This window comes from Rattus norvegicus, chromosome 7 (genome assembly GCF_036323735.1).
Source record: "Rattus norvegicus strain BN/NHsdMcwi chromosome 7, GRCr8, whole genome shotgun sequence".
Lineage (NCBI taxonomy): Eukaryota > Metazoa > Chordata > Mammalia > Rodentia > Muridae > Rattus > Rattus norvegicus.
The window spans coordinates 12632948-12655487 of record NC_086025.1 but is presented as its reverse complement, the minus strand read 5'-3'; the positions used below and the strand labels follow the sequence as shown (position 1 = coordinate 12655487).

The 22540-nt window shown below is 46.2% G+C and overlaps 2 protein-coding genes across 2 annotated transcripts in view; one reads left to right on the top strand and one right to left on the bottom strand.

The window, feature by feature from the left end:
• Nucleotides 1–22540, bottom strand: part of Ftl1l5 (ferritin light chain 1 like 5) — a 576109-nt gene that overhangs the window by 216025 nt on the left and 337544 nt on the right. The gene's annotated exons all lie outside the window — the stretch shown is intronic.
• Nucleotides 1168–14835, top strand: Zfp870 (zinc finger protein 870). Its single transcript, NM_001163062.1, has 4 exons — nt 1168–1281; nt 9791–9917; nt 10107–10167; nt 12756–14835. Exons 1-4 carry the CDS (start codon nt 1279–1281, stop codon nt 14233–14235), a joined length of 1671 nt encoding a protein of 556 aa, NP_001156534.1. The 5' UTR covers nt 1168–1278; the 3' UTR covers nt 14236–14835.

Genomic DNA, 22540 nt, shown 5'->3' with positions numbered 1-22540 from the left:
TTCTTGGACTTTCTGTACATAGCCGGTCATTTGCTAAAGAACCCCACGGTGGTTTGAATATGCTTGGCGTGGCCCAGGGAGTGCCAAGATTAGGAGATGTGGCCTTGTTGGAGGAAGTGCGTCACTGTGGGGGAGGGCTTTGAGGCTCCCCGTGCTCAAGCTCTGCTCAATAAGGAAGGGAGTTCCTTCCTGGCTCCCTGTAGAAGAGTCTCCTCCTGGATGCCTTCAGATTAAGGTGTAGAACTCTCTTACAGTGCCATATCTGCCTGGACTCTGCCGAGCTTCCCATTATGACGTTAATGGACTGAACCTCTAAAAGCTGTAAGCCAGCCCCAGCTAAATGTTTTCCTTTATAAGAGTTGCCTTGGTCACGGTGTTTCTTTACAGCGATAAAACTCTAACACACAGCAAGAGCAGATGTTTATTGGCCTGAGAAATTGAAACCTCCAAACCTGAACGTTATCACAAAGGGTCTGAAAATCAGTTTTCAAAGTAGAGAGCAGGACAGGGAGGCCGTGACTTCAACAGGCCTAGAGACTGGGTTTCTGGAAAAACTTGTCTTCTGTTTGTTATTGTTCTTTTGTTTTGTTTTCGAAAGTGCAGGGTGAAAGACAAGTCAGGTTGCCTATTTTCGTGAGTGTTATCGTTGGAATGTTTCCTAAAGTCTTGGGCAAACTGGCGGTATGGTGGTGGGATTTGGGAAGATGGGGGCTGGCAGAGGGGTTTCCTTTAATAAGGCCCTTCCTCCTAATCCTGCTCAAAGCAGCTCTTTGAGTTGTCTCCATGACCACTGAGTCTGGAATTCTCTTGCTCTGACTCCATTCTTAGGAGGGAGAATTAGGAATTGCCCACTGCGCATTGTTACAAGCAAGTGGACAAACGCGCCGCTTACATGCAGGCTTCCACCCAGACAGGGATAGAACGCTAGAACGCTAGGGCTTCAGTGAGTGATCTGCTTGCTAATTTGCCCAACAAAACTAGTATCTCCTGTCATTAGCGCTCCAGGACGCGAGCCAAGGGCTCGCTGGCCTATCGGGATAAAGGTTAGGCTCGCTGGCCTATCAGGGTAAAGGTTATTACTTTAGTGCCCGAAGTGTCCAATGAGGAGTATGCTTCTTACGTGAGGGAATTTATCTGACCTAGGTCTGTTTCCTTAACCCCCAAATTAGGCATGTTTGTTACTTGGAAGTACATCCTGGATCCCAGGTCTAGATATCAAAGTCGCCTTCTGTGACAGCAGGAGCGGCAGGAAGACACCAGGACACTCCGTGGCTGGAAATGGTACGTTCGGCCTGTGTCTTAGATGTGGGGAGGATGCTGCTGCTGCTGCTGCAGACGGAGACCGCAGTGGGTACCGACCTTCCGAGATAGCGGAGTCTACAGCAGAGTCTCATCTGGCTCCGCTGAGAGCCGTGGTCTCCCCCTACCTGAGCGCTCAGTGCTGCGGCGTCTAGGGTCAGCGGGGCTTCTCAACCAGGGTCTCTGCAGTCTGAGCGGTTCGGGTAAGAGGGTCCTGGGGAGCCAACCCTGGGAGTTGGATTGGAGCTCTTGTGCCGGGGATGGAGGTGGGGCTGCATGGATAGTGATGGTTAGAACACTGGTCCTTTTACTGCCTCGTCCTCCCCCGAAAATCCCGACATACCCCATGCAGTGTCTCGGAGCAGCTACTCAGAGCACATTGTGATTCTGAGTGTTGGGGTAAGGGGGTGTGTGGAGAGCGGGATAGAGACATATTGGAGCATCGAGTGGCCCCATCCTTTCTGGAATAAAAGTCAAGTGCCCATAGAGCAGTGGTTCACAACCCTCCTAATGCTGCAGTCGTTTACAGTTCATGTAGTGATCCCATCCATAAAATTACCTTCGTTGCTAATTTATAAGTGTAATTCTGCTACCGTTGTGAATCGTAATGTAAATATTTGATATGCAAGATATCTAATAGACAATCCTTGTGTTGTCCGCCCCAAAGGGGTTGCGACCCATAGGTTGAGAAACACTGTCTTTGCAGGTCTGGGAGAGATGTAAAAATATACAAAGGTGGCCACCCGGAAGTTACAGCTATTTTTATTATTATTATTATTATTATTATTATTATTATTATTATTATTATTATTTGGAACTGGGAACTGGGTGGTTTTTTACATCCAGGTGTATTATACCTGCAGGAATAGAGGAATGGTCAGGCTGCACAGAGCAGTTCTTTATGGCTAGGGGACTATTACCCTCCCTGCACAGCCTGACTCAATTCCTAGTGGCCCGAGGCTTTTAACCCACAAAGAGCAGCTGCAGTTAAGGTGGGTAAAACCAAGCCTCTGTGGACTCTTATGGTGGACTTGCCGGTGGCTTAGAGTCATAGCTTCAGTGTTTTCTGTTTGTTTGTTTGTTTCTGTGATGGAAGTGGAAGGCTTTTCAAGACTGAGTTTCCTGGACTGAGTTGTGGCCCAGGCTGCTCTCAGACTCAGAAATCTGCCTGCCTCTCCGTGGGGTGCTGGGATTAAAGGTATGCGCAAGAGCACCCAGCTTTAGGGCTGTAGTCTTTATCAGTTCCTTTTCCATTGTCTTTCACACTGCCCTGCTTAGGTTAATTGTTATTCCTGTCCACACCCTAAACCTTTTTGAGCAATTAACGCCCCTCATCCCTCCAGAACTGAAGGCTGTTTCTCCCTTCAGGGCTTCACCATGGCCGCCTGAGTCTTGATGCTGTAATTCACCCAATGAAGCTTTTCTCAGCTCCCTTTCTGCCAAAACCTGTAACATCAATCTTATAGTGACCCCAAGAGACTTGAGCCTGTTATGTCAGCAACAGACAGACATATTTGTGTTATTGAAATTGGCATTCCCAACCTGTGCCCAGTCAGGGCCAGCCCGCTGTTCTCAGTAACCCAATAAAAATAGCCAAGTAATTAGTGGTGAGCAGAAAAGATCTCTTCTGCCTCTGCCCATTGGAAAGAGGAAGAAAGATCCAGGGAGGCTTCTAAGTGTCTTCAAAGTCCTGAAGTGAGATCAAAGTGAAGCAGAGGCCAGGGATGTACAGATGCAAACAGTCCAGGTCAAGGTGTGGTCCCGCCCTGCACTGCACTGCCCTGCCCTCCACCTTTGGTGGGCTCCAGGCTCATCCTGTTAGGGGATCTGTTAGAAGGGTATGAAGTCCCTTTCTGAGAGACAAGTTCCCCACTCTGATTGGTACCTGGTCCTTCTTTCAGCCTGAGATTCCTGAGGAAATTCCCATTTCTTTGGGGTCCATTGTCTTAGAGTCTCTTTAGAATATCCTCAATTCTGCCAGGCAGGCTACAATGGCAGAATTTATTGAATACTCAAATTCACGAGCATTGTTGTTTTATTGGTGGTAATTTGCTATTTAAGCCTGACTTTCCTTTCTACCTGGCCAAGGTCTTTTTAGTCCAGTCGTTTAACTTGTGTTTTGAGACTAGTCTTACTGTGTAGCCCTGCCTCATCTGGAACTCACTTATAGACCACACAGACTTGAAACTCAGAGACCTGCCTGTCTGGCCTCCACAGTGCTGAGGCTAAAAGGTACTTGCCACCGTGCTTGGCCATTTGTTGCAAATTTTGCTGTTAGTTTTAAGACAGTTTCTCACTATTTGGCACTGGTCGGCTGCTACTCCCTCTATAGGCAGAGCAGGCTGGCACTGGACTCACAGATCTGCCTGACTCTGCCTCCCAAGTGCAGGGATGAAGATCTGCTCTACCACACCCAGCCCTTTATCCCAGCGTGAATCACTAACAGCAGCAGCAGATCACATGGGAACACTTCACACAACCAGAGATGGCACAGGTTACAAATGGCTGGGAAATGGTTAAAGAGGCTGCAGAATAGAGGCTGTCCTGGGGGCATAGGCAGAGAGCTGAGGCAGGTGAGGGGGGAGACTGCAGGGGACCAGATCAGTCTTACCAGTGCAGGTGCAGGGATGCCAAATGCCCCTTGGGAGGGCAGACTGTTGGATGGTGACTTAGAAGTGGACTGAATGTTTTGCCATGAGGAAACTCCTGGAGCAAGGCTGTGGAGGAAGACATTGTGATCCAGGAGTAGACAAGTTTGCTGGCTTTTGACAGCTGACCCCGCCATGGCTCATGAACCTGCTACAGTTTGGTCTTTTAGTCTCAGGTAAGAGGGTTCCATCTGTTGTGGTCCCAAAGCTCCTGTGTCTGGCGTTTCTGGCATGATCTGGTATATTTTCAGGTGTTGTTACTTATTGATACAGTTACTGTCTCTTGGTGTGCTGGCAGATGGTGGTTGGCTGTTTATGTGAACAACTGGACGTGTGTAAACAGTCCCCCTTTCCTGGTACTGATCCTCTGTGTGTAGCAAATCAGGTCAAGACGGTTGTTGTACAAGGTGACACTCTTCTAGGCTAGCTCTGTCCCAGAGTCACAGAAGTTGTGACATTCTGCACAGCAGAGTGACCTAGAGAAGTCCCTGCCCACCTTCTCTACCTTGTCTCTGTTTCACCCAGAGGTGCCTGCTTTTCCTAGGAGTGCCACATAGTTAGAGGATGTTTCCTGTATGTTCTGTAATCTGTCCTTGGGTGCAGAGTTCTTACAACCAGGAATAAAGCTCTGACTTTCCACGTCTTCCTGACATTGTCGAACTCCCTGACAAGGGATGTCCACATGCAGAGTTGAGTGGACTTGGCCTCTGTCATAATTGTAATTGTCACTTTCCTTGGTTTGGTTTGGTTTGATTTTTTGATACAGGGTTTCTCTGGGTAGCCTGGGCTATCCGGAAACTCACTCTGTAGAGCAGGCTGACCTTGACTTAAGAGATCTGCCTGCCTCTGTCTTCAGAGTGCTGGGATTAACGGCTGTGGCACCACTCCTGTCTGTATTTTTTCTTTCTAAGTTTAATTTTTTTAATTTATTTACCTTATGCATATGAGGGCTTGGTTCTCATGCACACCAGAAGAAGGAATCAGATCCCATCACAAGTGGTCGTGAGCCACCATGTGGTTGTGGGAATTGAACTCAGGTCCTCCGGAAGAGCAGCCAGTGCTCGTATTTATGATAGAGGCAGGTCACGACTAGATTTGAAAGGGGTGTTGCAATAGGCGAAGGCTCCTAGTGGCAGGTCCACAGACTTCCCTAGAGCTTAGCTGCTGAGGCCTTTTCTCTCTTAGGGAGTTGGAAACAGTGCTAAACATGAGTAAACAGAAGGGAAGGGAAGGTGAGAAGTTGATATGGTGGAGGTGGAATGTAGAAAACACAGAGAGTACCTGAGTTAAGCCTGTCCCTCTCCTAGAATGGAGGAATAGACAGGCCTCACAGAGCCACCACGGATTGGCCTTAGAGCTGTCTGTGACAGAAATTTCCTGGGGACACTCACACAACCCACACATCTACTCACCACCAAAAGGAGCCCAGAATAGTACAAAAGACGATTGTACCAGGGTCCAGTTGATGAACCAATGAGTGTGTGTATTGGGGCTACTAACATAGGAGGGGGCCTCCTTCCAAACAGCAGAGATAACTCAAAGGTGGCCGCATCACCAGACGGCCCATCCTAACACAGGTGAAGACTCCTGGCCACTGCCCTCTTGACCTCTTCCATTCAGCCAGCGTCTGTGCAGCCACAGTCCCAACATCTCTTCCAGCTGCTGGCTGGGCAGGGGCTCTATCCCCAGCAGCTGTTCACTCCTACACTGGTAGTGGGGAGTGCTACAGTCTTTCAAGTTTCTATTCTTTCTAGATACATGACCTTGTTTACCTGCATGGGGGCAAGCATTTCAGTTTGTTTGCTTAAATAATAAGGATTGGTTTTGACCATCTCATAGCATCAACACTAAGACAAGGATCAATGGGGTAATGATCAAAAAGATGCCACAGCATCCAAGTGCGTGCACTTCCTGACCTCTGTTTGAATCTTATAATGTGAAGGCCACATCGATCTCAAATGTGAACCTGAGGGCATCAGACCCCCTTTTTTTCATTTCTCCCACCATGGCCACACTGAATGTAAAAAGTTTTGTTTTCTGGGCGTGGAGACCTAACTGAGCATTTCAGAGGACCCAGGTTTGTTTCCTCACTACCACAGAAGGCGACTTGCAGCTGCCTGTAAGTCCAGATCATTCTTCTGGACTCTAAGTTTAGCACACTCGGGTGCACACACACACGAAATAAAACTAAAGTCCGTAAAAGAGAACAGAGCGCCTTATGCCCCTTGTCAGTGCTGGTTCTCCGTCGCCGATCCTAAGGACTGGTAGCCAAGTGTAAGCCAGAAGGGCTCCAGGATCAGGATTTCGTTACTTAAATTTTTTAATTATAAGAAAAAAGACTTCAGCCTAATTTCAGAGTTCTGGTGTATGTGAGGACTCACTCTTCTTTGTCTAATTATTTTGAATTATAATTGTTTGTTAATGCGTAAGGCCCGAGGTGTTGGGTTATGTGGAGGTACTGAGTTACTGCCACCCGAAATAGGTGCTGGGTTTCGAACCAAGGCCTTCTACAATAGCAGAGGATGCTGTCGAGCCCTCTCTCCAGTAGGACTCAGTCATCTTACAAGCAAATTTGGTACCGTGTTTACAATATAAAGACACACGCACATGTAGCTAGTGTGGACATAGAGATACCATAAAAATATCCCAAGGCTTTTCTAACCATCACTTAGATTTACCATGACTTGTGGGGTTTTGTACTAGACCATTAATTTGATTGTGTATATTCTCAGTGAGTCCTAATCTGGTCTGAACTGTTGAGAACTCGAGGTCTATCTAGTAAAAACAATGTAGAAAACGGGTGCACACCCTGACTTGATTTACTTTTAAACATGCTGTTTTTTTTTATGTTTTCAGAATTTCATACCTGGAGACAGTGTTTGAGCATATCCACACATACCATGACCTTTCTCCTTACCTCTCCAACCTTCTACTTTAAAAAAACACATCATCATCATCATCATCATCATCATCATCATCATCCTCATCATCATCATCATCATCATAAGCAGATTTTGCTGCTCTTGTATGTTTGTTTGTTAGGCTATGCATTGCAGCACAGTCGACTTACCAAGGGACACACCTTTAATGTGTGACTTGCCCTCACCTAGCAGCCATTAACAGACAATTATCTGCCCTTGCCCCATCCATGCTGGGATGTTGACTGTCTTGCTCTTCTCTACACAAACACAGTGGCTATTATTTTAAATGTAGCCCTGTCATGTCCAAAAGACACTGTTTCAGCCCAAGCTCTGGCTTCAACAAGCATCCTGCTTCCTCTTGGTTCTTGAGCCTGGGGGATGGGATAGGGGAGAAGGGTGTGGATATCTCATTGATGCCTGAGTACTCCCTAGACTTTTTCTCTTCATACGGACAGGTTGTGAGTTTCTGTGTTCATCGTTGTCCACTGCACACAGAAACATCTCTCTTGACGATAAGTGCTACACTTATCTATGTGCATAGACAGATATTAAGATTGTCACCATTAAGTAGATTTATTTCAGAGGCTTGTGACCTCTCCAGCTCTAGGTCAGACTGCCAGGGCAAGACATGTTTTCCCTATGTAGTGGGCCTTAAATCCAGTTAGAATACAATCTGTTACCCCTTCATGATGCGATTGACTGTGGACGTGTGTTTTTGTCTGGTTGATAGCATAGCTTTCAGGGTTCACAGGTAATGACAGGTGTTGATGGCTTCTCTCCTTCAGCAGTAACATAGTGCATGACAAAGGACAATGCTGAGAGACAATGTCAAGTTCTTAGGTAGTGGTGGGGCAGCCCTTGGGACACTCTTGACCAACAGCTTCTGGCATGGCCTTTTATTTGACAACCTGTGGCTTCTAGTGTGGAATACAGTGTCCTGTGTAGGGGACTGGTTGTAGACATTCATTAAAGACATTCATCTGCAGGTAATAAATTTGGTCAAGTATTTTATTTTATTTTTTTTCCAAGATAGGGTTTCTCTGTGTGGCCTTGGCTGTCCTACAACTTGCACTGTATGCCAGATTGGCCTTGAACTCACAGAGATCCACCTGCCTCTGCCTCCAAGAGTTGGGATTAAAGGTGTGCAGAACAACTGCCCATCCAGGTATTTTACTTTAATGTGTGTTTTAGAAATCATAGAGGTGGCATGTTGGTGAGTTAGAGCTCTGTCTAAAGGCATCTGTAATCTTTCCCTTTGTTTAATGATTTAGTAGAGTTCTCACATAAAAGTGGTGTGATGGCCAAATGAGATGGCTCCATTGTTTATCAACTTGGCACACCTGGGAAATGGGAATCCCAACTGAGGAACTGGCTTCACCGGTTTGGCCTGTGCACGTGTCTTCATGGCCTTTTCTCTTCTTTCTTTCTTTCTTTCTTTCTTTCTTTCTTTCTTTCTTTCTTTCTTTCTCTCTCTCTTTCTTTCTTCCTTTCTTTCTTTTTCCCTTTTTACATAGTTTGGAAGCCTGGGTCTTAAAGAATTTTCTTTATTTTATGTATGTGAGTACACTGTAGCTGTCTTTAGACACACCTGAAAAGAGCATCGGATCCCATTACATACAGTTGTGAGCCACATGTGGTTGCTGGGAATTGAACTCGGGACCCACAGAAAAGCAGTCAGTGTTCTTAACTGCTGAGCCATCCCTCCAGCCCCAGGGCATTTTCTTGCTTGTTAATTGGTCGAGGAGGGCCTAGTCCCATGTGGGTGTTGACATCCCAGTTAGTAGGGGCTGGAACGTGGATGAGAAGGATAACCCAACAAGCCAGTGATCTGCATTCGTGCACTCATGCTTTCTGCGTCAGTTCTTGCCTACACAATCCATCCTTTCGTTTCCTCCTTAGCTTCCCTCCGTGACTGACTGTGACCCGCAATCCATATAAACACTCTCCTGCCCAAGTTACGTTTGGTCACAGCAACAGAAAGCAAAATGGGACACTGCTGAGGAGAACTCCTTGTCATGAGCCCTGTGTGCTGTTTGATTAAGGAACCCAGCTATACACTTTGTAATATTGGCCTTTTGTGCAATCACAGAACATGTATTCAGGTTCCTAGCACGTTATAAGTAGTATTAACTAGAGGCCGTATGGGTTGGCTCTGTGGGTAACGGCACGAGCTATGCGACACTGATGGTCTGACTTCAAGCTCCAAAACCACAGTTAAACTAGAGAGAACCAACTCACAAGAGATGTTGCTGACTTCCACCAGAGTCCTGTGGCACACTCACGCTTTCCTCCCACATTGCACACCAAACCAAAGTTTTAAAAACACGTACAAGTAGTATCTACCAACCCAGGTAATACAGACAGACAATGTGTTGGGTTTTAGGCAGATAGGATTCCTCTGATGAGTATGAATTGATTGCTAGGATTCTTAGGGAGAAGAGGATGTTGTTGTTTTTTAACTTAGGCTATAGTTGTCATCAACTGTCTGAGAAATCTACCTCACTCTGTACAGCTCCGGTGGGAAGGAATCCCTCCAGATCTCAGTTCTCAGACACCAGCAGAACACAAGGGTGCCCAGCATTTCTAAGCGCACACGTTCTGGGGACAGCAGATACTGATCATGGTGGGTGGTAGACAATAGAACCTGGGGTGACAGTTGTTAGAAAGATGCAGTGCAGAAGGAGGAACTGCACAGTCCTCTGCACAAGAGCTCATCCTTCTTTGATGTTCCTTTCCCAGAAAGCTCCAGTTTACTTTTAGCATTTGTGAGTGGGGGAAGGCATCTCGGTCTGTATGAGCAGTAGAGTGTGATGACCAGGACAACTTGAACCCTTGTGGAACAGTGTCATGTCTTATTAATTCTGTGTACGTCTGTGGTACCATGAGGCTCACTTTCCTGGAAATGTATGTGTGTGCTTTCAGGAGTCAGTGAGCTTTGAGGATGTGGCTGTCAAGTTCACGCAGGAGGAGTGGGCTGTGCTGGATCCATCCCAGAAGAAGCTGTACAAAGATGTGATGCAGGAAACCCTGAGGAACCTGGCCTCTATAGGTACACATGGGCATTTCCTTTTTTGGTCCATCAATGTTTCTAGCTAATCAGTGTTGACGTATGAATTGGAATATGGAGAAGGGAACTGGGGAGAATTTGTCAAATGGGATACACCATGAATTTAGCTGGCATCCAGTACTTTTCCTCTAATTAATAATTAGTAATAGTTTTTCTGTGTCTGCATTTTAGGAAACAAGTTGAGCAAACAGAAGGTTGTGAGTGAGTATGAGAAACTATGGAGAAAACTGAGGTAATTTCTTTCCTAAATCATTGTTTTTAAAAAGATTCTTTTATTTTATGTATATGAGTACACTGTAGCTGTCTTCAGACACACCAGGAGAGGGCATCTGATCCCATTACAGATGGTTGTGAGAGTCACCATGTGTTTGCTGGGAATTAAACTCAGGAAGAGCAGTCGGTGCTTAAAACCACTGCGCCATCTCTCCAGTCCCTCCCAAACCAATTTTAACTCCAGAAAATTTCTCTCAGAATTGTGTTTTACACATCAGCATTAGGAGATGCCAAATACTACAATATGGAGAGCAGCCAAAATATGCTGATGTCATGTGGATGTATTACCATGGCTCATGTAATCCATACCTTAGGCCATACAGAATATCTCAGTTTGGATTTATATCGCTATACTCAAGACCAACGGGCAAGGCAGCTGGGGAGGAGAGGGTTAACTTCACCCTGTAATCAGCAATCCATGATCAAGGGAAGTCAGGTCATGAAGTCCAACAGGAACCTGTGGGCAGAGGTCATGGAGGAACACGGCTTACTCAGTTTGTTTTCTTATGAACCTCAGGACCCCTTCCCCAGGGATCGTGCTCGTAACAGTGGGCTGGATCATCAAGTAAGAAAATGTTCCACAGGCTTCCTTACAGGCCAACTCCGTGAGGACATTTTTCCAACTAAAGTCCCCTAGATTTTGTCCAGATGACAAGATACTATCAAAATCGATTCTCTGATGTCCCTTTTTGCTTGTCCACACTATGTCATGTTAATATTAATATCACAGTTTAAAGCATTAGAAACAGTTTTAAGAAATTTCAACAGTTGAAAAGTCCAAGGGCTCCTTAAAAACCAAGGGTCTCTTTCAAAAGCCAAAAAAGTCTCTGAACTGTGGGGCCCTTGTAAAAAAAAAATGAATTTTACATGCTTTCTTACTCCAATAGAGAAGAACAAGGGCATAGTCACAATCAAAGCCAATGAAACCAACTTTCAGCAGTATAAACATTAGGCTCCCACTCCTGGAAATGAAACTCTATCTCCTGGGCTCACACGGTCTCGGACTGCTCCACTTTCTCACAGGCACTACCAGCAACACAGATTGTCTCCAGGGTCAGGCCAGTGCCTCATCATTTGATACCCTGGGCTGTCATCCTACGCTACTCGTGTCTCCATTATGGTTTTCACAGTACCTGAGGCTCAACCTTCCCTTACATAGACAGAGGGAAGGGATTATTTGTCTAACATGTCCTGGTCACGGTCCATCAGTAAGAGAAGCCAAAACAGGAACTCAGTACAGTCAGGGCCCAGAGACAGGAACTGAGACTGAGCCATGGAGGAAAGTGCTTACTGACTTGCTCTTCAGGGCTTCCTCAGCCTGCTTTCTTGTACAATCAGAACCACCTGGTGCTTCGGGGGTGACACCACCCACTGTTGGCTGGTTCCTCCCACACTGATGATTGGTAACAAAAATGCCCCCACAGATTTGCCTCAAGATGATCTAATGCAAACATTTTCTAGTCTAAGATTCCTCTTTTCAGATGATTCTACATTGTGTCAAGTTGACAGAAAACTATACCAGTTACACCTCATCATTGCAAAATGGTGTACAGGGGACTCAAAAAAATTGCCTAGCCAGTGTGTTAGGGTTTCTATTCCTGCACAAACATGACCAAGAAGCAAGTTTGGGGAGGAAAGAGTTTATTCAGCTTACACTTCCACACTGCTGTTCATCACCAAAGGAAGTCAGGACAGGAACTCACACAGGGCAGGAACCCGGAGGCAGGAGTGGATGCAGAAGCCATGGATGGATGCTGCTTACTGGCTTGCTTCCTCTGGGTTGCTCAGTTTGCTCTCTTATAGAACCTAGGATTATCAGCCCCGGGACGGCACCACCCACAATGGGTCCTCCCCCGCTGACCACTAATTGAGAAAATGCCTTACAGCTAGGTCTCGTGGAGGCATTTCCTCAAGGGAGGTTCCTTTCTCTGTGATAACTCCATCTTGTGGCAAAACCAGCCAGTAATAGGGCTGGCCATGAAATCAGAATTGTCTGAGTTCGGTTCCCAGAACCCACATAAAATGGTGCATGTATGTAATCCCAGCACTTCTCAGAGAGACCCTGCTTCACCGACATAGAAGCCAAGAGAACTCCTGAAAGTTGTCCTGAGCTTCTCCCACACACCCATAGACACAGGGAATTAACACATGTTTTAAAACTTAGTGTTGTATTGATTTATCTACCAGTCATGGGGACAAGTTGGGAATGACTTATTATTAAAAAAAAATGTCAGTTTTTTATTTCATGACCTTGCAAGTATTTAAAAACTAGGTGATTTTTGATTGATACCATTGCAACATCCAAAATGTTCTAAAGATTGTGAATTGAGATATATGTTGAAATGCTGTGTGAATGTTTAATGTTCTCAAGGACACATACTTCACCGTACATGAATCCCACTGTTTCTGCTGTGACTGCCCTCAAGTAGACTTGGAAAGCATGCAGTCTGAACTGTTACAAACTGTTTCCCAGCATGAAGCCAGCATTTCTCTGTTTAGTCATTGGTGAGCACCGTCTTAGTCATGAACTCTTCATTTGTTTTGCAGCAGCCAACTGGTGGAGAAGTTCTGTGACTATCATGAAAGTCGTCAGTGTGCAGAAATCTTCAGCTTCAATCCAGGGCACTCCTGTCCAGGACTTGCTACCTTTGTAAAGAATGCCTGTGAAGAGGGTAGAATTGGCCATTCATCTCTGGGTGTGCCACTGAACCATCAGGTAGGACCTTATGAAGACCAGGAATATGGACAGGCACTGTATGAACGTAAGGAGTTGGGGAGCAGCTCCAGTTCTCTGTCCCTTCAGATGCACAAAAGCACTCCCACCGGAGAAAAACCTTCCAACAATAAAAACTTTGAAGAAGACCTTCCTTGTGTCAAATCCAGCCAAATGTATGAACAAAATGGTTGCGCAAAGAAGTCTTATATGCACAAGGCATGTGGGAAAGGTTTCGCGCATCCCAGTCCTTTACAAAGGCATGAGAAGGTTCACAGCGTTAAGAAGCCCTATGTGTGTGAACTGTGTGGGAAAGGCTTTGCTCGGTTGGGTAACCTTTTAAGGCATCAGAGAACTGGCACAGGTGAGAATCCTTTTCTGCCTGATCCTTACACAAGGTCTCTTCCCCGTTCTGCTTGCCTTAGAAGAAGAATGAGTATTCACGCTGGTGAGAAGCCCTATGTGTGCGAACAATGCGGGAAAACTTTTCTTGATTCCACTTACTTTCGAATACACAGAAGGATTCACACCGGTGTGAAACCCTATGTGTGTAAGCAGTGTGGGAAGGCCTTCACTGCTTCCCGCTACCTCAAATCACACGAGCTGACTCACACCCGGGAGAAGTCTTACGTGTGTGAGCAGTGTGGGAGCGCCTTCACATTTTGGTATCAGTTTCAGAAGCACAAAGTGACTCACAGCGGTGTGAATCCTTACGTTTGTAAGCAGTGCGGGAAAGGCTTTACTTACTCCAGTTCCCTAAAAACGCATGAAAGAACCCACACTGGTCAGAAGCCCTACGTGTGTAAGCACTGTGGGAAAACCTTCGGTAGTTCCGGCAACCTTAAAAGACACGGAAGCACTCACACTGGCGAGAGACTGTATGTGTGCAAGCAGTGTGGGAAGTCGTTCAATAATCACAGCTCCTTTCAGTTCCACAATCGGATGCACACCGGAGAGAACCCCTACAAGTGTAAGCAGTGTGGGAAGGATTTAGCTTCTTCCTCCTCCCTGCAGAACCACGAAAGGAATCACTCTGGAGAGAAGCCCTATGCGTGTTTGCAGTGCGGGAAAGCCTTCAGTTCCGACAGCTCCCTTCGGAAGCATAAAATAATGCACAGTGAAGAAAAACCCTACGTATGCAAGCACTGTGGGAAGTCTTTCCGCCGCTTTTTTGAGGTCCGGGTACACGAACGAATCCACAGTAGCGAGAGACCCTATGAGTGCGAGACGTGCGGGAGAGGCTTTTTGAGTTCAACTCATCTGCGAAGGCATGTACCGATTCACAGTAGACCAAATAAGGGAATTAGTAAGTAACATGGTAGCTCTCACGAAGTCCCCACGTGCTAGCAATGTGGGGAAATGTCAGACAGATTCGAGAGAAGGTATTCTTTTGAATTGGTGTAGCTGTTACTACTAGAAATGCTCTTCTAATACACAGAAGCAGACACTGGAGAAAAGCTGCAAGACACACTTCAGAGTTCTTCTCATTGTGGAGAAGATGTGAAATAGCTCACATTGGAGAGAAACCTTACGCACGCCATGTGAAAAGCCTTTAGTAATGAGGGGACCCTCAAGAGACATTGCCCTCATTTGGACAGACGTCCTTTATATATATAATGTGGTGATCTGAATAAGAATGTTCCAGACCTGCTTATAGATGCCAATGTTTAATTACCAGGGAGTGGAATTGTTTGAAAGGCTTATGAGAGTTAGAAGGTCCGACCCTTTTTGTCTGTGAGCTTTCTGGAGGTTTGACACCGTGGGGTGGACTGTGAGGTTTCTAAAGGCCATGCCAGGTCAGTCCCTCATTCTCTCTGTGCTTGTGGATCAGGATGTAGCTCCCAGACATGATGCTAATGGTCTGAGTCTCTGAAACTGTAAGCAAGCTCACATTAAATGCTTTGTCTTCTGAGAGCTCCTTTGTCATGGCGTCTCTTCACAACGACAGAGCATTGTCTTAAGAAGTGTAGAGAGTCTTACAAAACTTTCAGTCATCCCAGGTTTTTTTAAAATAGACATGAAATAACTCACTGTGGGGCAGCCTAACATACAGGACTTGTAAAGTCTCCGTTGTCATGGTGGTAGCGCTTAAAATGAATGTGTTGGGAAAACTCCCTAGCATTGGGAAGCATGTGGGAAGATTTCTGGGTTCAGCACAAAATTAAGAAATAGCATGTTTTGGGAAACAAGTGTGATTAAGAGATACTTGATTTTAACAGACAGTCTCACCCGCTGAGTCTCCAGTGATTGGTCCTCCCCAGGGCTGAGACTGGCTGTGAATATCGCTTGTTACCAGCTGTGTTGTGGCTGTGGTGGCACTGGCATGTAATCCTACTTGGGAGGCTCGTGAGAAGGATCCCAGGTTTCAGAGCTGTCTGGACTATGTATTGAATTCTTGGTATTCTCAGGGAACTGGGTTTTCTTTTCAGGGATTATGTCTTGATAACAGTAGAATTTAACAAGCGAGCCCAGAGGAAATCTCCAGGACCATTTAATAAAGTTTGAGTGAAAAGCCACAAACCAGGCCAGCTATAGGCAAGTGAAGAAAGTGTGTTCTACTGTTTCCCCCCACTCTTTCCCTCCCTCCTTAACCCCCTCTCCCTTTCTAGCTTTTAAAATTACTTCACAAATCTGAGTGTTTTGCCTGCATCTATGTCTGTGCTGCATGTGTAGACCTGATGCCCGACGAGACCAGAAGGCATTGAACCCCCAGGAAGTGGAGTTAAAGATGGTTTGAAAATCCATGTTGGGATGTTGGGAAGTAATGCCAGGTCCTCAGAAGAGCTGCCAGTGCACCTAACCACTAGGCCGTGCCTCCAGCCCCTCCTGTTCCTTTGAAGCAGGCTTGATCTAGGTAATAACTGGCAGATAACGGGATTCGTACTATGTGATTCATACTATGTGGCCCAAGATGTCCTTACACTCACAACAATGCTCCTGCCTTATTCTGTCATCACAGTTTGAAGTGGTATTTTGATAGGAAGTATATCTGTTTCATGTTCAAAAAATACACAGCAAAAAATATTCCATTGCCCATTTGCTGCATTTTAAGCAAGCACTTTCCCTTATATACGTGTCTTCTTAGGTAAATGGGTGAACATAGACACCATTTCCTCCATCTTCTTACATAATAGTTTCCGACAGTGGCCAGGGCTAAAAGCAGCATCGAGTGTATTTCACCACAGATGGGCCTTCTAGCCATAGAGACTCAGATATCAAGATGCTGCTGCAGTTTGACTTGGTGACCTCCTTGCCTACTGGGTGGTCTGGGGTGAACTTCCCAGAAAGGTGGAAGTTTTGAAGTCACTCATACCTACAATTTAGTCTTACAGTATTTTAGGTGCATGACTTTGGGTGAGTATGGCCGTGATATAAAACACCACAAGCCAGACAACTTGAGGAGAGAAAGGGTTTACCTGCTAGCACATCCAAATCACAGTTCATCATCAAAGGAAGTCAGGACAGGGACTCAAACACAGGGCAGGAACCTGGAGATTCTTGCAGAGGCCATGGAGGGGTGCTGCTTACTGGCTTGCTCAGCTTGCTTTCTCATAGAACCCAGGACCACCAGCCCAGGGATGGCACCATCCGGAACGGGCTGGGCCCTCCCCCATCAATCTTGAAGTGAGAATGCTCTCAGCCTTCCCTTCAGCCCAGTCCTGAGGCATTTTTCTCAGTGTTGGTTCCCTCCTCTCCAGTGACTCCAGCCTGTGTCAAGCTGGCATCATTAGCCAATACGGCGCAAAAACACATGAGAAGACGGCAGTGCCTGTGTGTGGCTTGCTGGCCGTGGAGGGTGGGGGGGACTTCATTCATGCTGCCAGCCTGCTAAGACCAGCTTTGTTTTCCTAGTGTGCTCAGTTTGCTAGTCTCATGCCCAGAATCAAGCCTTCCTATTTATTTTTTCAGTGTTCCTCGCCTCACCATAGTCAACTAACATTTAAAACGTTTTTATTCTTATATATTTATGTATAGGTATGACATTTGAAATTTTTTTTATATTTATATGTGTGAGTATAGACTCCAGAGGCCAGAAGAGGTCATTAGATGCCTTAAGAGTATTGGTTCTCGGGCTGGAGAGATGACTCAGTGGTTAAGAGCACCGACTGCTCTTCCAGAGGTCCTGAGTTCAATTCCCAGCAACCACATGGTGGCTCACAACCATCTATAATGGGATCTGATGCCCTCTTCTGGTGTGTCTGGTGTGTACACAGCTACAGTGTACTTATATAATACATGAATAAATCTTTTTTTTAAAAAAAAGTATTAGTTCTCAACCCCTGGACTAGGGGCCTTTTAACAACCCTCTCCGAAAATATTTACATTATGACTCATAACTGCAACAATGCAGGCATGAAGTAGCGACAAAAGCAATTTAATGGTTTGGGGTCACCAAATGAGGAACTGCATTTAAGGGTCGCAGTTTTGGGAAGGTTAAGAACCACTCACTACCTTAAAGCTAGCTGGAGTTGTGAGCTGCCAGGGGTGGGTGCTGGGAACTGGAGTCTGGTCCTGCCCAAGAGCAGAAGGTGTTCTTAATTTCCAAGCTGTTCCCACATCCCTACCTAGCATTTACTTCACCAAAACAAAAACATCTGGTACAGCAGCATGGATGGCAAAGGCGGTTGCACCCGAAAGCCTCTGGGGACACTGCTCTCCCCTTCTCAGACCCACACACGTGTAAACATAATTAAAAAGAAATACTTCAGAACAGCATTTTGTTTCCAGTTTTGTTATTGTTTTGTTTCTGATGCAGGTGTGGGAGGGAGGGGGCGGCGAGGAATGGGCTAAGGCGGACTCTATGACAAGCTTCAAATTGGCAGTTTAAGAAACAGGCCTAAATCTCTGTTTCCAAGAACTGGACAAGTTCAGGCAAGTTCGGACGAGTCAGTTACTAGAAGAAAAAAAAAAAAAAAAAAAAAAAAAAAACAAAAAACAAAAACCCAGGCTTCAGGCAGCTAGTCAGAAGCTGCCGGTCACCTAGGCAGAAGCAAGGACGACCGGTCAGCAGCAATTTCCAGCCGCCACGCCCCATAATGGCTCTGGAATATCCCTAAAATGAATCCAACAGATTAAGATAGAGGTCACCTACTCCTGAATTCCCCTAATGTGCTTTAAATCAAGGCTCCGAGCTCATTTCAGAGGTCTCTCTATCTTGGTAATGGTAGACCCCAGCACTCCGGACTTCTGCAGAATCAAACACTGTGTTTACATACTGTTTGAGTCCGGGGTATCATTCTTCCGAGAATCATGGAGAATCACGGACCCTTACATCGTCAAGATGCCTATCTAGTCCTGCAGTCTTCCAGGAAAACACTTGGTCTTTGGAATTGGCTTTGGGGGAGACCACAACAGCCAGAGCAGAAAGGCAGATACACCCACTGATTATAGTTCTGAAAAGAGTTTCCCACTCAACTTCAAGGTCTATAATTGCCTTCACGCCCCTGTGATTCCTTTATCACCCCCTGCTGGTGCTCACCGGGGCTTCTACGTGGGTGACAACAGGATTCTGGGATCTGGAGAGGTCAAGAGTCTGTAATTTGATCTCTACCTTGCCGGGTAAAAGTTGCTTCTTCAGTTCCTCTGGCTTGGGGAGGCGGGCCTAGGGCTCGCTGGCCTATCGTGGTTTTATTTGATTGCTTGTATTGGCCAACGGGGAGTTTGCTCCATAAGTGAGGCACTCTGCCACTATAGGTCTATTTTCTTTCCCTGTACATTGGGTACACTTGTGTTCTTTGAAAGTAGATCCTAGAGCGCAGTCCTTGGTCGCCCTCACTGACTGCAGGAGCTGCAGGTGGACACAGGACACCTAGTCTGGAAATGGTGAGTGCTGGCCGCCCGGGTGTGGGAGGAGGCAGCTGCAATCTGGAGGCGGTGAGAGATTCAGGACCTCTTGCTGGAGCTGAGTCTGGTCTGGTGCCGCTGTTCCCTGCCCTTCTGGGATCATGCTGGGTAGAGTTGGGCCAGCAAGCAGAGCCTCGGTCCTGTCCTTATCCGAGCTTCCGATGCAACGATGCAACGATGCAACGATGCAACGATGCAACGATGCAACGATGCAACGATGCAACGTCTCTTAGCCGGAATCCCTATAGTCTGGGTCGGGTCAACAAGGGGTCGTGCGTAGGCCGCCTTAGGAGTCGAACTGGGGCTCTTTTGCATAGACGAAGGAGTGAAATCTGCGTGGATGGTAGCTGCTAATTTACTGCTCTCTCCCTAAAAACTCGCCACACCCCAGGTAATGTCTCAGGGCGCAGCTACTCAGAGCATCAGTGTTACAAACAAAACGGAGCAGAGAAGCATCCTGACACAATGACACCTGGTGGAGACCACTTTATTGGAATAACGAAGGACTGCTTTATTCCCTGGATGAGTTGAGGCTTGGGGACTTACACAGGTCGCCACCAGGAAGTTTTGTTGTTGGATTAGTTTGGTTCCGTTCTGTTGAGTTGGGAGCAGAGGGTTGGGGGAACTCCATACCTGGGTATCTTGTTTCTCCAAGTAGAGTGGAATTAATGGATCAGGTTGGGGTTGAGAATTCTTCATGACTAGGGGTTATTTCCCTGCACAGCCTGACTCGATTTCTCTTGACCTGAGGTTTTTATCCACCAAAAGAGAAGCTGCGGTTAAGGTGGGAAAAATGACTGGATGAAGGATAGCTTAGAGTCATGGCTCTCTAGTCTTTTGTAGAGGGAGGGGAGGGGATGGGGCGTTCCTTGACAGGGTTTCTCTGTGTAGCCCCTGGCTGTCCTGGAGCCCACATTGTGGACCAGGCTGATCTCAGACTCAGAAATCTGACTGCCTCTCCTTCTCCAGAGCTGGGATTAAAGGCCTGCATCACCACACCCAGCTTCAGGACTCCAGTCTTTATTTGTTCTTCCTCTGCTGCTCAGGTTAGGTCTTTCTGTGGTTATGGCTTAGGTTATAGGTTATAGCTGCCTGAGACTTGATGCCATAACTCACCCAGTGAATCTCTGCTCAGCTCCCTCTCTGCCAAACCTGTAACACCATTTATCTTACAGTGATCACAAGAGCCTTGAGCCTGCTGTGTTGGGCAGCAGACATGTTTGTGTTATTGAAGCCAGCATTCCCAACCTGTGCCCAAGTCAGGCCCAGCCCGCTGTTCTCAGTAACCTGATGGAAAGAGCAAAGTTATTAGTGGAAGGCAGAAAAGGTGATTCAGTATCTGCACATTGGGAAGGCCTGGGTAACTGCTGTCTGCCTGTCTAGTCAGCCATCTTATGCTGTTAATACTGTTACTAGGAAACTTTCCATTGCCCAAGTTGACTGCATATTCTGTTATGTTCTGTGCTCTGGTGTTCTTGAAAACCAGTCACAATGAAGTTGGTGAGAACTGCTTTGAACAGTTAGGCACAATAAGCTCGGCCCTAAACCAAGGGCCTGGTAACACTTGCTGTACCTGTCTGTGGGCTTTTATGGGTTTTGCTTTTGTTCTTGTTGTTATTCTTAAAGGTTTTTTTAAAAAGACTTATTTTTAATGTGCATTGGTGTTTTCCCTCTCTGCCTAGGTGAGGGTGCCATAACTCCTGGATCTGGAGTTAGGTATAAACTGCCAAGTGGGTGCTGGAAATTGAACCAGGGTCCTAACCTCTGAGCCATCTCTTCCAGCTCTTGATAACCACTTTTTAATTATTTATTTTATGTATATGAGTGCTCTGTCTGCATGTACACCTGTGTGCCAGATCCCATTACAGATGGTTGTGAGCCACCATGTGGTTGCTGGGAATTGAACTCAGGACCCCTGAAAGAGCAGTCAGTGCTCTTAATCACTGAGCCACCTTTCCAGCCCCTTGGTAACCATTTTTTTAAAAGATTTATTATATATAAGTACACTGTCACTGTCTTCAGACACACCAGAAGAGGGCATCAGATCCCATTACAGATGGTTGCGAGCCACAATGTAGTTGCTGGGAATTGAACTCAGGACCTCTAGAATAGCAGTCAGTGCTCTTAACCATTGAGCCACCTCTCCAGCCCCTGTTGATAACCACTTTTAATGGTCACTTATTGTTGTGTTTTATAAAAAGAGCAGGATATGTTTATTAGAGCTTGGTATGGTGAGGTGGGAGGGATCCGTTGGTAGGCCCATGCTAAGGCATCCTTCCTTTTGAGGTACCAGCCATACAACAGGCATGGTGTAGAATAGAGTTTATTTAGCACATGAGAAGGAGAGTTGAGAATGGAGTAAAGACAGAGAAAGACAGACAGACAGAAGGAGAGAGGGAGAGAGAGAGGGAGAGGCCAGCCAGGATCAAATGGGATGGGAGGAATAAAGGGGTCAGGGAAAGAAGAGAGTCAGAGAGAGAAAAGGGGCAGGGAGCAGTTTTTACTTTTATAAGCTGCCCCTGGGATGGCTTTGAATATTCAATAAATAAGAGAGACACCTGTACCAATATAAGAAGCCATTTGAAATAAGACACCCATTTTGAGTAGAGGTGGAATGAAGTTTTAAGTTCCCAAGACATCCATGGGAATTGACTTCCTCCCTGGCAAAAAGAGTCATGTATGTGCTTAACTGACATCCTGGTTGGCAAGTTAAGCCATGAATATTAGGCAAGGCAAGTCCCTCTCCACAGCTGAATAACCCAACCAATGAGAACAGGATAAGTGTACAATAAAGACATGTTCCCAAGGAAGTCCCCTGTTCCTAAATCCTGATTGGTAGAATAACTTGGCAAGATGTTTGTGGATTTCAAGATGGAGAGATGGCTCAGTGGTTAAGACCACTGACTGCTCTTTCAGAGTCCTGAGTTCAATTCCCAGCAACTACATGGTGGCTCACAACTATCTGTAATCCGATGTCCTTTTCTGGTGTGTCTGAAGACAGCTACAGTGTACTCATATAAATAAATAAATCTTTTTTTAAAAAACTCTGTAGGATTTTGGTAGGGTGGGGTGGGGTGGGATGAGGTGGGGGTGAGCGTGGTATTTTGCAATCAGCTCCAACAGTCCCTGGGGCAATGCTCAATAAACTATTCCTATCTAAGATCTGTGTTCCTGTGTTTTGTGAGGAAACTTCTGGACCCCAACAGAAGCCCCTAAGTCTGTCTTAAGGATCTTGAAGTGAGATCAAAGTGAAGCAGAGGCCAGGGATGTGCAGATACAAACAGTCCAGGTGAAGGTGTGGTCCCGCCCTGCACTGACCCACCATTGATGGGCTCCATGCTCATCCTGTTAGAGGATGTTTTAGAAGGGTGTTAAGTCCCTTTCTGAGAGACAAACTCCCTACTCTGATTGGTACCTTCTCCTTCTTTCAAACATGAGATTCCTGAGGAAATGCCCATTTCTTTGGGGTCTGTTGTTTCAGAGTCTCATCTCTTAGAATATCCTCAATTCTGCCAGGCAGGCTACAATGGCAGAATTTATTGAATAGGCAAATTCAACAGCATTGTTGGTTTCATTGTGTAAGGGTCCATGGTTCACCAGAGAATGTTACTTTAGACTCAAATAGCTCTATTTCTAGGGACATTACAGAACTACTGCTGGGGCATGGGGAGCTAGAAACTGTTGCTGAGGAAGTTTGGAAACTGTTGCTGAGGAAGTCTGGAAACTGTTGCCGACGCTTTGCTCTTGCCTCTGGCCAGGTGGCAGGGTAGCTACT

Bases quoted from the DNA above. Each gene is read 5' to 3' on its own strand.
- Zfp870 (NM_001163062.1), top strand. The intron at 9,918-10,106 runs GTACACATGGGC...TCTGCATTTTAG, and splicing joins GAGGAACCTGGCCTCTATAG to GAAACAAGTTGAGCAAACAG. The intron at 10,168-12,755 runs GTAATTTCTTTC...TTTGTTTTGCAG, and splicing joins AAACTATGGAGAAAACTGAG to CAGCCAACTGGTGGAGAAGT.